The sequence below is a fragment of the Microtus oregoni genome, unplaced genomic scaffold (genome assembly GCF_018167655.1).
Source record: "Microtus oregoni isolate MIOR12 unplaced genomic scaffold, Mior012 000231F_ref0000181, whole genome shotgun sequence".
Taxonomy (NCBI): Eukaryota; Metazoa; Chordata; class Mammalia; order Rodentia; family Cricetidae; genus Microtus; species Microtus oregoni.
In genome coordinates, this window is record NW_024544898.1 from 82,793 (window position 1) to 96,747 (window position 13,955).

General features: G+C 50.1%; 1 protein-coding gene across 8 annotated transcripts in view; it reads left to right on the top strand.

Annotated features, from left to right (window-relative positions):
• The window catches only part of LOC121445623 (semaphorin-4D), a 100,875-nt gene that overhangs the window by 79,177 nt on the left and 7,743 nt on the right, over window positions 1–13,955 (top strand). For 4 of the 8 annotated variants that reach the window (XM_041647764.1, XM_041647765.1, XM_041647766.1 and 1 more), the window contains 5 exons: window positions 82–304; window positions 1,416–1,531; window positions 4,610–4,782; window positions 4,859–4,902; window positions 6,326–8,605. In XM_041647764.1, coding sequence (XP_041503698.1) covers window positions 82–304; window positions 1,416–1,531; window positions 4,610–4,782; window positions 4,859–4,902; window positions 6,326–7,251 — 1,482 coding nt within the window. In that variant the 3' untranslated portion in view covers window positions 7,252–8,605. Of the gene's footprint in view, window positions 1–81; window positions 305–1,415; window positions 1,532–4,609; window positions 4,783–4,858; window positions 4,903–6,325; window positions 8,606–8,800; window positions 9,008–12,914; window positions 12,944–13,955 lie in introns of those variants that run through there. The other 4 variants (XM_041647769.1, XR_005973971.1, XM_041647768.1 and 1 more) reach the window with 4 other exon arrangements.

Consider the following 13,955-nt stretch of genomic DNA (forward strand, 5'->3'; position numbering starts at 1 on the left):
TCCAGGGCTGCTGATGCGGCCTCTCTTCTGTGCTCAGTTGGAGCTAAGAGGGCGTGTTATCACGCTGCTTTTTCCCCACAGTGCATCGACAGTGAGGCTCGGGCAGCCAACTACACCAGCTCTCTGAATCTCCCAGACAAAACACTGCAGTTTGTAAAAGACCACCCTCTGATGGACGACTCGGTGACCCCGATAGACAACAGACCCAAGCTAATAAAAACAGATGTAAACTACACCCAGATAGTGGTAGACAGGACCCAGGCCTTGGATGGGACCTTCTACGATGTCATGTTTATCAGCACAGGTGGGTTCCTTGGTAAGACTGGGAAATTCACGAGGTCATTTATGGGCAGATCTGGTATCTCCAGGCGCCCGAAAGGTTTGGGACAGCATGAAGGGATTTCTGAGACATCCCTGCACCTGGGATTCTGAGTTTCTGTGACTATCAGCAGGCACCTGGGGCACTTGTTCCATATGCAAGTCCTGGCCTGTGGGACAAAGTAGTTCCCGTTGTCATGGAACCAGGGATTAGCCTGGTATTTCCTCATTGGTAGTGGGAGACCCTGCCCCCGTCTAGGAGGAGCCAGGCTCCATTCTGCCCTGATTAGGAGGCGGCACAACTCCAGACGCGTCTTCGGGGATGGCGGTGAAGAGTTGGAGCTTAGCAGCTGGCAGCGCCCCAGGGCCCACTGCCCAGATGACTTGAGCATTTTGCTTTCGCCTGCCTGTCTGGGCCCAGTCTCGCCAGGTGGAGTGCGACAGCAGCCACCTTACAGCGAATGTGACTCAGGTGTCAGGATGTGACCTTACAGGTGAAGGTCTGTGGCATCCACCCTGGGGCAAGGGTGATGCTTTGTGGGAAAACTGGAGTTCTTGTAACTTGAGCTCCTGATTATTTATTTTGCCAAGTGCTGCTCTTCACTTCTAAAGCAAAGGCCTTGTTGAGGGAATGACTTGAGCCTGCGGAAGTGTGAGTGGTCGCCATCAAGGTTGGCGTCTCCTCTCCTATCGCTCTGGCCGAAAGCAACTTTTAAGGGGGTGTGTTTAGTTGTAGTCCATCATTTCGGGCAGTCAGCCGGGGACTTCAGCAGCGAGTCACATTGCACTTACAGTCAAGACCACAGAAATGAATGCACCCATGCGGCCAGCTTGCTGGGTTGCCCTATGCTTACCTAGCTAGCTTCCCTCACTTACATAGTCCAGGACTACCCGTTATGGGGGCAGTGCAGTCACAGTGGGTGAGGTCTCCCCATGTTAGTCAACAATCGAGACAGCCCTCCACAGACAATGCTACAGGCCAGCCTGATCTAGTCAGTTCCTCTGCTGAGGCTCTTTCCAGGTGATTCTAGGTTGCAGTAAGGTGACCCTTAAAACAAGCGTTTCCCTCCTTGCTGACCTGGGTTTCGACCTTGCAGACCGGGGAGCTCTACATAAAGCTGTCATCCTTGGGAAAGAGGTGCATGTTGTCGAGGAGACCCAGCTCTTCCAGGACTATGAGCCGGTCCAGACTCTGCTGCTGTCGTCAAAGAAGGTAATGTGAGCTGGGGCGGACCGGCTGCTTGTCTTCACGGTGAGGACTGGCTGGGATGGCGTCTCAAGGTTTGGCAGCCTCTGGCCTAGATGAGCCGGCCTTTGGACTCTTGACAGCATTCTTCCATAGGATCTATAGCTTGGGAAGGAGTCATGGCAGAGCCGAGGAGGTTGAATATACTAAGCCACTAGAGCCGGTAGCTGGCACTTTTGGGTCATCTCTAACCTGGGGAAACACGTCCTTGTACCTTGAGCCTGAGAGAATGTGGACTGTGCTGTGGGACATGGTACATGTGCTGATTTGTAACAGCTCACCCTGTGGAGCTCCCAGCACATCCACTGACAGGCTTGGTAGGCTTGGCAGCCAGAGTCTCAGTCCCAGGTGCCCAGCTTGGTACTCTGACTCCTATGAGCCATCGAAACACAACGATGGTCAAATCAGCCTGTGGAAGCCACACTATGTGTTGCCTAAAGTTTTCATAGATCATAAAATACTCATTTTTAAAATGTATTCTCAAGCAATTAAAAATGTAAACCTCTACCAGTTATGGTAGTGCATGCCTTTAATCCCAGCACTCTGGAGGCAGAGAGACAGGTGGATTTCTATGAGTTCAAGGCCAGTCTGATATGCATGGTGTTTTTCAAGACAGCCAGGGCTGTGGAGAGAGGGGGAGCTGTGAAGAGACATATAAGCAAATAATATATATATATATATAAATAATACATAAATAAGTTACATATAAATTATTTATTTATTTAGAGCCCCTGAATGGGACATAGTGCTTCACACCTGTAGTCCCAGGCCTTGGCAGGTGGAGGCAGGAGGATCAGGAGTCAAGGCTGGCCTGAGCCAAGTGAGACCCCACTGCAAAAATAAAAGAAGGTATAAAGTCCTTTAGTTGGTGGACTGTATAGAAATGGCCTGGGAACTTGCTGTCCCTTGTCCACTGGCCTTGGGAAGAGGTGGCCACCACATATTACAGCTAGGATAGGGCAGTAAGGTACAGAATGTGGGCTCTCCCAGATCTCTGGTGTGCTGCGTGTTGCCATGTGTTTCTGGGCCTCACTGTATGGTCCTCATAAGGTGATCTCTGTGTTTGTAAGCTTTCCATGAATGTGACTGTTAAGAGGACATGAGCCTCGTAGGTGTGGAGGACTGGGTTTGAGAAGCACAAGACCCAGAGAAAACCAGGAGCAGGGCCAGCACCTCCCTGCTGACAGATGCCACCTGCCTTGCTCCATGCCTCCCTGCCAAGGTGCTCCCTGTCCTTGCCAGGACTCTGATGTGATCCACTGAGAGACAGGTCCTGGGTCACCCTTTTGGCTTCAGGTGCCAGTGCTAGCTTCTTGCCCGTACCCTCGTCTTTGATGCCTGGCTGGTTTTGAACTCTGGCCTGGCGTTGCCTTTCCCTATGGACTGCATATCCATGGGCCCCCATGTTTGTGATTTAGTTCCGTTTAGGGAATAGCAAGGGGCCATCAGTCACTTACCTGTCTGCTGCACTTCTGCCAGCACAGGTGGGTAGCTGGACCTGGCCTGCAGCCAGTGCCGTGACCTGTCGCTGTCCTGGACGTCAGTGCCTGGCAGGGACTGAGCTCTGTGTGGCTACACTGCAGCACCATGACTGGTTTTGGTGACTCTTCCCTCACAAATACAGGCAAGCAGAGAGCACATGACAGTGTCTCTTGCTGGGTGAAATTGGCCTGCTTTCTGTTTGTTCTTTGCACGACGTCAATGGGTGTGGTCACACTGGTGTTCTGGATTCAGAGATGAGTGAGAAGGACTCGTCCTTATCACAGGTGTGCACTTTCACACCTGTGAGACAGGACTGGCCTTTGAAGGCTGTGCCTTTTGGCTTCTAGCTGTAGTGCAGTGTCCTCTACCGTAAGTCCAGGAGAGCAGTACGGGTATCAGATTGGGAGTGGGAGGAAGCTGAAGAGGGCTGTTGTGAGCTTCTCAAGACACAGAAGTCTCTTTACCCCAGGGAGGGCACCACGGTTGGACCAATCTAGCTCAGTGACCCAGTGAGTTTGGGGGAGTTACCTACAGGGTATGAACGAGGGATTATTTACAAGAGTGTGGGTGACTCAGAAGAAGTAGCTGCGTCAACAAACAACCTACTTTAGCACAAGTAGCATTCCAGAAGCTGCATCCGTAGAGCTCTCTACACAGCTAGCAGGCAGCTCGACAGGTCTTTCCTCTCGCCAGACCAGCGGTTGCTTAGTGCTTACTAAGCAACCTTGGGGGAAGAGGGACTTGTGAATCTTACAACTTTCCAGCTTCTGAAGTTTCCTTTAGTTTTTGAATCTTGTGAACCTCCCTCTGACCTCTAGGAGGGAGTGTTTCAGTCAGGGGAAATAGGGATAGAATTGTCTTTTCTTGGAAGAGAGGCTGGTGCAGAAATCCAGTGCCCTTAGCCCGAGCCAGCCCAGATGTGGAAGGGTGATGTCAGATCCCAGGCCCTACGGATCCTCAGGTGCTGTTTGAGTCCTCCCGGGACACTGCACCGGCCTATGTGTTTTTATACAAGATTTCTCTCTCAGTTTGCTTTTCCGTTGCTGTAATAATCAACCCTGACCAGAAACAGCCTGGGGAGGACAAGGTTTGTTTCAGCTTACCCTTTCTAGGTCCATCAGTAAGGGAAGCCGGGACAGGAACTGAAGCAAACACGCGGAGGAAGCTGCTTACTGACTGGCCCTGTGGCTTCTGCTTCGCTACTGTCGAATAAAGCCCAGGACTACCTGCCCAAGGGTGGTACCACCCACAGCAGGCTGAACCCACCTGCATTAATTAGCAGATATGAAAATGGCCCATAGACGTGTCCACAGGCCAATCTGATATAGGCAATTTCTCAACTCCAGTTCCCTCTGCCCAGGTGTGTCAAGTTGACAATGAAACTAATCAGGAAACTGTCCTTTAAGTCATGGTGGTGAGGCCTTGTGACCTGTTCTGAGCCAGAGAGCCCTTCCCTCCTGCAGTGTTTGAGTGCACCGTGCCTTCCCCGGGGTTGGTAGAGAAGCTGGCAACCCCACCAGTACCTAGTCCTCCTTACACCTGCTGTTTGTCTCCCACACACAGGGGAAGAGTTTTGTCTATGCTGGCTCCAACTCGGGAGTGGTCCAGGCTCCCCTGGCCTTCTGCGGAAAGCATGGTAGCTGTGAGGATTGTGTGCTGGCGCGGGACCCCTACTGTGCCTGGAGCCCAGCCGCCAGGGCCTGTGTTACCTTGCACCAGGCCGTGGGCTCCAACAGGTATGAGTACAGACGGGACTATGTGTATGTGCCCCGTAGACAGGCTGGAGAGTAATGGGTGCCTATTGTCTTCCAGGGCCTGGATTCAGGAGATGAGTGGTGACACGTCCTCGTGCCTGGGTGAGTGGCCCTCCTTTGCCTTGCTGCTCAGGATGTCAAAGTTCCTGGTCTTTCCATTCCTCACCGCTCGTGTGCATTTGTTTTCCATTCTCTTCTCTGAAGAGAGGTCAGGCGGCATGCAGCAGACCTGTGACCTCTCCTTGTGGTGGACCTGTGGTCTTTCTCTGTCCCTGTGATTCCAGCAAGAGTGCTCCAAGCCACACAGGGTGTATCGGGTCACTGGAAGGCATGTCCTGCCCCACACCAAGCTCCTCTGCTTAGCTGGGCTCCATAAGCAAAACCTGAGATTGTTAAGAATGAGAAGGAAGGAGCCCTTGGGTATGGCCAAACAGCCCAAATTGAAAACCAGTGATTCGGGAACATTTGGTGCAGGGTCATACTTCAAGGAGAAAATCTTGCACTAGAATGGTAGTTTCATGTGTAAAATGTCATTTAAAGTAATTTAAGGCTGGAGAGATAACTGTTTGCAGAACCTGACTTCAATCCCAGAACTCATGTAAAACAGCTGGCCATGGTGGTTTGTGCCTGTGAGCCCAAACCTGAGGAGGGCAGGACAGGTGGATCCCTGGAACTTGCTGGCCCTAGACAGCCTAGCTGGCTTAGCAAGTACCAGACAAATGATGGATCCTGGCTCAAAAAAAGGAAAAAAAAAAAAGATAACTGTTACCTGATAGACTTCTGGCCTCTATATATGAACACACACTTGCACACAGAAAATTGTACAAAATTCCCTCCAGGCTACGTGTATAAGGTGTCACTATATTACAAATGAAATTTCATATTTAGATTTTGGTCCCCTTCCAAAGATAGCGGTGTCATTTTATATTTGCAAATATCCCCTACCCCAAACTTTTTCCCGTCTTTGGTATTTCCAACAAAAGACACACTTATAATTAGTTCCTGTCCTCTTGGGGGTCCCACTACTGATAGCTGGCCATTGGGGAATAGCCGTGACCAGAGGTAGACATAGTATCTCGCAGGGCTTCCTCTAATCTGCCTTCCCAGTACATGAGGTCAGATGGGCCCAAGCCCTGTGCCCCCTTCCCTCACCAGCCATGTCATAGACATGTAAGAAGAGGGTCCCTGGTTGCTGGCTGGCCTACCTCAGCCATTAGCAGATCATTTGGCAGCTGACCCTGGGTACTACTGCAGATGGAGGAGCTGACCAGTGCACAGCCCTCCAGCCTGCTGAGCTTTCTGCAGGGACAGAGTGAGAATAGGGACTTCTCAGAGCTGTCACCGAATTCTTCATTTCTGGGGGCTGCTGCCGGGTCTCGAATATCTTTATCTTGGTCCTGAAGATTCCATCTGGCTCCAGAGGGTGAAACTCTCTGTCGTCCTGTGGGTATTAACCTGTTTTTGAGAGCAATTGAGTCGTCAGATGGAGTTGTTGATGCTGAGCACATTTATTTTGATGTTCCAGATAAGAGTAAAGAAAGTTCCCATCAGCATTTTTTCAAGCACGGTGGCATAGCCGAACTCAAATGCTTCCAAAAGTCCAACCTGGCTCGGGTCGTGTGGAAGTTCCAGAATGGCGAGTTGCAGGCTGTGAGTCCCAAGTATGGCTTTGTGGGCAGGAAACACCTGCTCATCTTCAACCTGTCAGAGGGAGACAGTGGCGTGTATCAGTGCCTATCGGAGGAAAGGGTGAAGAATAACACAGTCTCTCGGCTGCTTGCCAAGCACATCCTGGAAGTAAAGGTGGTTTCTCAGACCCCCACGTCGCCTGCCTCTCAGGCCATTCAGACAGAAGGTAGTAGGATCACTTCCAAAGTGCCAGTGGCATCTACCCAGGGGTCCTCTCCCTCTACCCCGGCTCTGTGGGCAACCTCCCCCAGGGCTGCTACCCTACCTCCCAAGTCCTCCTCCACCGGTACATCCTGTGAACCGAAAATGGTCATCAACACGGTCCCCCAGCTTCACTCGGAGAAGACGGTGTATCTTAAGTCCGGTGACAACCGCCTGCTCATGTCCCTCCTACTCTTCATCTTTGTCCTCTTCCTCTGCCTCTTTTTCTACAACTGTTACAAGGGCTACCTGCCCGGACAGTGCTTAAAATTCCGCTCAGCCGTGCTGCTTGGGAAGAAGAAGCCCAAGTCAGATTTCTCTGACCTGGAGCAGAGTGTGAAGGAGACACTGGTGGAGCCTGCGAGCTTCTCACAGCAGAATGGCGACCAGCCCAAGCCAGCCCTGGACACTGGCTATGAAACCGAGCAGGACACCATCACCAGCAAAGTGCCCACAGACCGTGAGGACTCCCAGCGGATCGATGACCTCTCCGCCAGGGACAAACCGTTCGATGTCAAATGTGAACTGAAGTTTGCAGATTCGGATGCTGATGGGGACTGACACCGGGGCGCCCCAGGCCGTGCCCCGCAGTCTTCGTGGAGAGTGTCGTGTTGAGCCCATACAGTAGCTGAGTCTTGTCATTGTGCGCCAGCCTCAGTCCTTTGTCTCTGTTCTCTTGGGTTGAGTCTGTGACTTGTCCCTCTTTGTCCTTTTGGGAAACAAATATCTATTCCAGTCTCAAGTCCTGCAGTTGTCGGAGCGCTTATTTAAGATGAACCTGAGCCCTTTGTGTGCTGGGGAGCGATGGCCGCCTCTGTGGGCCGAGAAGAGTAAACCTTCCTCTTCCCCTACTCATAGCAGCCACTAAAAGATAATTTAATTCCAGATTGGAAATGACCTTTTAGTTTATCAGATTGGTAACGTATTACCTGCTGTCCAGATTGGCACGGACTCTTTCTTTCACTTAATTATTTTTTAGGATTTTTTGTTCTGATTTTGTTGATGTCTTAGGTCATTTTTTTTAATTACTGAAGGAGATGTTTTAATATTCATGAGAAGATGAGCATTTTCTAGATTTTTGTTATATATGGAGATAAAATATGGCTTATGTCGCTTAAGATTCTCAGGGATAGACTTATTTTTGCTAAATGCATTCTTTCCTGCTGTTAGGAATGTAGGCCTGAAACTGTCTCTCGGACCCACTCACCCTTCATTTTGGTGGGTTTTTGTTTTGTTTTGTTTTTGTCTTTTAATCTTACACATTTTGAAGGAAGTACCATTTTCCAAGATTGTCTTTCTGTGCTTTTTTTTTTTTCCTGCCGTTCATCTGCAAGGTGGGTATTGAGTAAGGGCAGGTGGCCCAGTGGCTCTGGGTGGCGATTGAGCCGGTCCTGTATGGGGAGGAGGGTTAGTACCCCAATGGCCCTGCTGCTGTTTGAGATCTGCTTCCTGATGGATGGAGCCTTCATGAGGACAACCTTAGTTCTTGATCACTTCCTGTCTCTCCTCCATTACATCTCACATCACTGCCCTTGGACTTCCGCCTTGACTGTCCACGCAAGACAAGACAGAAATGGATCGGGTAGTTGGGCCCCCAGCCCTGGGACAGTGACCACAGCATCCCGTGTGGCGGCCGCTGCTGCAGCGTGACTTCTGCCAGTGTCTTTCAGGATGTGACTGGGCGGTACGAGCCTAGCATTTGTTTCTCACTCAGTGTGTGTGGAACACTCATTCCATGTAGAGAGTGGTGAACTCTGGATTGCCTGTGCCGGGTAGACGCTCATCTTCAGCATGCCATGGTCTCATCATTCAGTGTAAACATTTGTGTTTATAAGATTTACTTTGTTTTTATTTTTCTACTTTGAACTGTATACATTTGAAAAGTACCCAAATAAACCAGAAGCTTTATCGTTGACTGGGCCAGCCTCTCCTTAGTGGAGGCTGTGTGGGCCTCCTGTCCCCCGGGTGATGGCTCTGGGTGGGGGTCGGCCCTCGCTGCTTTTCTTTTCTCAACCCTAAGTGTCTGTTTCCTGCTTTACCGTCTCTGGCATGGGACTTGTTCTGATGACTTCTTCCTCATTCCTCAGTGCCTTCTTTTCTGTCCTCACAGCCTCATCTCCTAAGTCCTTTCCTCCTCCTGGCTCCTCCTCTCTGTCCTGTCTGGGCCCTGACTCGTCTTCTCCCAGAAGTCCTTGGCCAGCCTTGGACTCAGGGCCCAGCAGCCGTAAGCGGGTTACCTTGCTGCCACCCTTCCTGAGTGACCAGGCACAGCAGGTGCAGGCGCTGGGAACCTTCTACCTCTTCTGCCAAGCCACAGGTGAGTTGAGGGCCCAAGTGTCCATGGCTGTCCCTTACTGCTCACCACTTAGCCTTACCTTGGCTTGGTTCAGCATCTGTGCTTTCAGCCCTATTGATATTTGTAGATGGAAGTTTCTGTCCTGCCCCGTCCAGTAGCCGTTCAGTCCCAAAAAAACACACAGAGGCCTATATTAATTATAAACTGTTTGACCTATTAGCTCAGGCTTATTATTAACTATCTCTTACAACTTAAATTAACCCATAATTCTTATTTGTGCTTAGCCACATGACTTGGTACCTTTTCTCAGTGCAGCTGTCGGAAGCCACCAGTTTGTGGCAGTAGGACAGTGCAACTGAAGGAAGTCACCAACCTGAGCAGCAGACAGTGGAACTGTGTTAACTCACATGGCCAGGCCTCTGTGTTGGCGGAGTTTTTCATTAGACTGCCAGTCAGCTTCGTCCTGCCAACCTGCCAGCCGCTGCCCAAGTAACCACACAGAGACTTAACTGATTTTAGCTAGCTCTTACTGCTTAAATTAGCCCATTCTTTTAATCTGTGTGCTGCCTGGGGCTCGTTTACCGCATCTCCATACTTCCCATCCTGTGTGCTCTGCTTCTCATGGCCTCTCTTTTCGACCCCCGAGACTCTGCCCCTCTTCTTCCCAACATTCTCTCTGCCCCCAAAATCCATCGGCCAATCAGCTTTTTATTAACAATGAGAACAGCATATCTTTTTTTTAAAGGTTTATTTATTATATATACAGTGTTCTGTATATATAATACAGAATATATGCATGTGTGTCTGCAGGCCTGAAGAGGCCAGTTCTCATCATAGATGGTTGTGAGCCACCATGTGGTTGCTGGGAATTGAACTCAGGACCTCTGGAAGAGCAGCCTGTGGCTTTAACCTCCAAGCCATGTCTCCAGCTCTGAGAGCAGCATATCTTTACAGTATATAGAAGGATCATTGCACAGTACCGCTGAGGCTGGGCCTACACGACCTCCATCTACTCCTGCCAGCAACACCGCTGCCCTCACCATTTCAGAGCTACCGTGAGAGGCTGGAGATGTGTTCTTCATACACTTCCATCAGCCTTCTCATAGCCAGACTTAGGGAACACCAGGGACTAGGAACCATAGCTGGGGACTGTGGGGACCAGAAGAACTGGTACCTGAGTACTTCTGGAAGAGTGTACCTGAGAACCGAATTGGGAAGGAGCTTGCTCCTTTTCCAACCCCTCAGAATGGACTGAGCACGTGCTGGGGAGATGGCTCAGTGGTTAAAGTACTCGCAGTGAAATCATAAGGACCAGGGTTCTCATCCCCAGAACCCACCTGTGATTCCAACCTCGGAAAGTGGAGACGGGATCCCCAGAGCATCCTGCCTGGCAAGACTAGCCAGGTAGCTGTGCTCTGGGTTTGATTGAGAGACCTCGTCTGTGATTCAGGTGGAGAAGTGAGGATGATTCCTGATAACTCAGGCCTCCAGATGCACATACACACACGTGCACTCATACACATGCATACAATGTGTGTGTGCGTGTGCGTGTGTGTGTGTCTTGAGCAGATACAGGAACAAATTCCCTCCCTTGCCCTCTTTCTCTTGTCCTTTCCACAAACTGGCCACCTCTGGGGCCTTTCTTTCCTGCCCTGTCCTCTACCGAGGCCAGGCAGCTCACGGGAAGGCATTGTAAGCTTTGGTGCTGTGCTTGGCTGGTTATGGCCAAGTGGGCTTTGGCGGTGTGAACGCGCAGGGGCCTCTGCTGTCCCTGCACAGGTGGCAGGCTTGGGCCTGGGTCTGCAGACAGATCTGTCTGAAGCAGAGGCTCATGGGGCTTCAGACTGAACTTGCTGCAACTTTTCTACAAGAAGCAGTGTGTGTTTGAGTTCTGTCTCTGGTGTCTGCTGAGGAAGCAAAGGCAGCTGTGCCAGGTGAGACTACCGTTGCCTCTCCCAGCGCAACCACAGCCTCATCCTATAGCCCAGGGCAGGGCAGGTCGGGAGCCGTGACCTGGGTTTTTCTCCTTCCTAAAGCAGCTGCTTGCCTGATGGTTGCTCTAAATGGCTTGGGGCTGGCTGATTAAAGACCTGGCAAGCCGTTTTTAGAACACGAGACTTAAAGAGAGGGTGGATAGGGAATCTTCAGGTCCTTGGCTTGTGTCCTGGTGCTCACACTGGCTCTGCTGGTTACCCTGAGCTATCTTGGGGAGCCTCTCCCCTCCAGAGGGTTGATCGGGGTCAGATAGTTAGACTTGCACTCGGGGCTAGTCTCCTGCCCTTGCTCCCACCCAGGGCCTCTGTGTCATCTGGATTGGATGAGTATGTCCCAGGGTCTGAGAGGCTTTGAGACACCCCTGCTGCGGTAAGTAAGATGACCAGGGTAGGCTGCCGGGGAGGCCAAGCTGCCCACAGCCTAGAGCTCGCTGGACCTGGCACTGCCTTCCCGGTGCCTTTAGAAAGTCTGAGTCTGTGTGGGCCAGCACAGCACCGAGGTCCCTGTGGCAGACGCAGCCGGGTTCCTGAGGGACTGGAGCTACTGTATTGCCCCACGTTGTACTGCGATTGCTTCCCAGGTGTCTTGATGTAACTGCTAGGTTCATGTTTATTCTGTCCTGCTGCCGGCTGCCATGGGGTTGGCACATGTACACCATCTACCACACCACACACATCCCATACACACACCACATATGCCATGCCACAACACACTCCCACATCCCACGTACACCACACTCCACACACATCACCAATACTGTGTTACATCATATATACTCATATATACCGTATATAGAATATACACCACATATACCACACTACATAGACCACATCCCATCTACTACACCACACCACACATACACATAAACCACACCACACCACAAGTACCAAACCACATATCCTATACCACATATACCACATCACATATGCCATAAATTCCTACTTACACTATGCCATACATACAATACACATACTCCAAACTACATACCGTGTTACACATACATGTACATAGTATTTACTCAGTCCATAAACATCACATACATCACACAAATACCACATACACACAGACACACCACATAGCATATAGCAACATAAAACACCAACACCACAAATCACCCACAATGGAAAGCACCAGTCAATGTTGAAAGAGGGCCACTTGTTCGTTTCCTGGCCATCTGGCGGCTCAGACCCAAAATAATCACACAGAAATCACTGCTTGGCCCATTAGCTCTAGCTTCTTATTGGCTAACTCTTATATCTTAATTTAACCCATTTTTAGTAATTTATGTATCACCACGTGGCTGTGGCTTACCAGATAAAGTTCCCAGCATCTGTCTCCATCGGGCTATAAGGCTTCTTCTGACTCCACTTTCTTCCTCCCAGCATTCAGTTTAGTTTTTCCTGCCTAACTAAGGTCTGCCTTGCTACAGGCCAAAGCAGTTTCTTTATTCATTAAATGTAATCACAACATACAGAGAAGAATCCCACATCAAGTCAACACTATGTGCACACCCCTACACAGCCACTAAAATAGACACTCAGAAACAGCAGTAATACCATACACATGACAGCCACTATAGACACAAACAGCATACCACAGGGCACATACCTTTGCCCACCCTGATAATCTAAGATACTAACTTTAGGTCTTTTACTAATGGCATAAGCAAATCCTTTTACCAAGCAAGGCTCCAGGCTGAGCACCAGCATGTCTGGGGTCCCTTCAGCTGGCCCTTTAGCTTCACTGGGAGCTTTGGTATGGGTTTGGGGCCTTCTAAGAGAGCTAAGGAATTGGGTGGTAGGGACTACCAAAGCTTCTTCCTCTCTGGGCCTCCTGTGGTCACTACCCAGCGCCAGTTGGCACAGCACTGATGGGGATGTACTACCCACTTTTAATGCTCCTTCTTCCTCTCTTTAATTTCTGCACTCAAAAGGAATTGGATAGTAAAAGAATGAACAGAGAGTAAGTACCACTTCGTCATCTTTCATGTCTGACAGTTATGCAGGATTTAAGTTTATAGGTGCTTAAGTCTGTCCTCATGGGGTCTGTGGCCAGTACACCCTGCATGCTCTCATTTCACAAGAACTTGGTCTTTGAGGAGCCTTGCAGTCGGAAGTTCCTGTTCTTGGGGTTTGGTGGTTAGTTCCAACTCGGGCTACCTGGATTCTTTGCCTGGGGGTTTGGTTGTGAGAATACTCCTGTCTTCTGTGTTAGGACAGAGCTGGTGGATGTGGGGAGGCTGGGCTTTAAACACACACACACACACACACACACACACACACACACACAGTTAGTGTCTCATGGTCATCCCTTGGTTATAACAAGAATTAGTTCAAGTTGGATTTTAGGTTGATGCTCATCTGCAGAGGAATGACTAATCCAACATGGTTTCATGAAAGGCTTTGAGTGGCTACATAGAAGGGAGCCCTTGGCCCTGAGATCTGCAGGTGCTGTGGATCCGGGTCCACAGCTGCACCTGTCCTGGACAGGTAGAGGCTGTATCATGCCACTGTTCCCTAAACAGACCGGTCCACCGCTATTTAAGTGGTGTTTGTATAGTAGTAGGCACCGTAAATCTAGAGACAACTCAAAGTCTTCAAGATGAGGTATGTGTAGGTCTTCTGCAAACATCTTTTGAAGTCCTCAGGGATCTGGAACTGATGCCCTGCAGGTACTAAGAGAAGTTGATTTTTTTAAAAAGTGAAATGACTATATAGGGACCTTGGTTTAAATCCAAGTCATGGCACCATTTGTATGGTGCAAGAGGGATCTTTGTTGCAGGTCCCATGGTGGGTGAGGTCCAAACCATGGTGGGTGACAAAATACTCCATGGAGACAGAGTTTGGGTATAGAATTTATTGAGACAAAGGGAAGAGGGGACAGGAAGGAGAGAGAGAGGAAAGAGAGGGAGGGAGGGAGAGAGAGAGGCAGAGACCTTACCTTAGCTTCAGGGGACCACAGCTAGTCTGGAGCA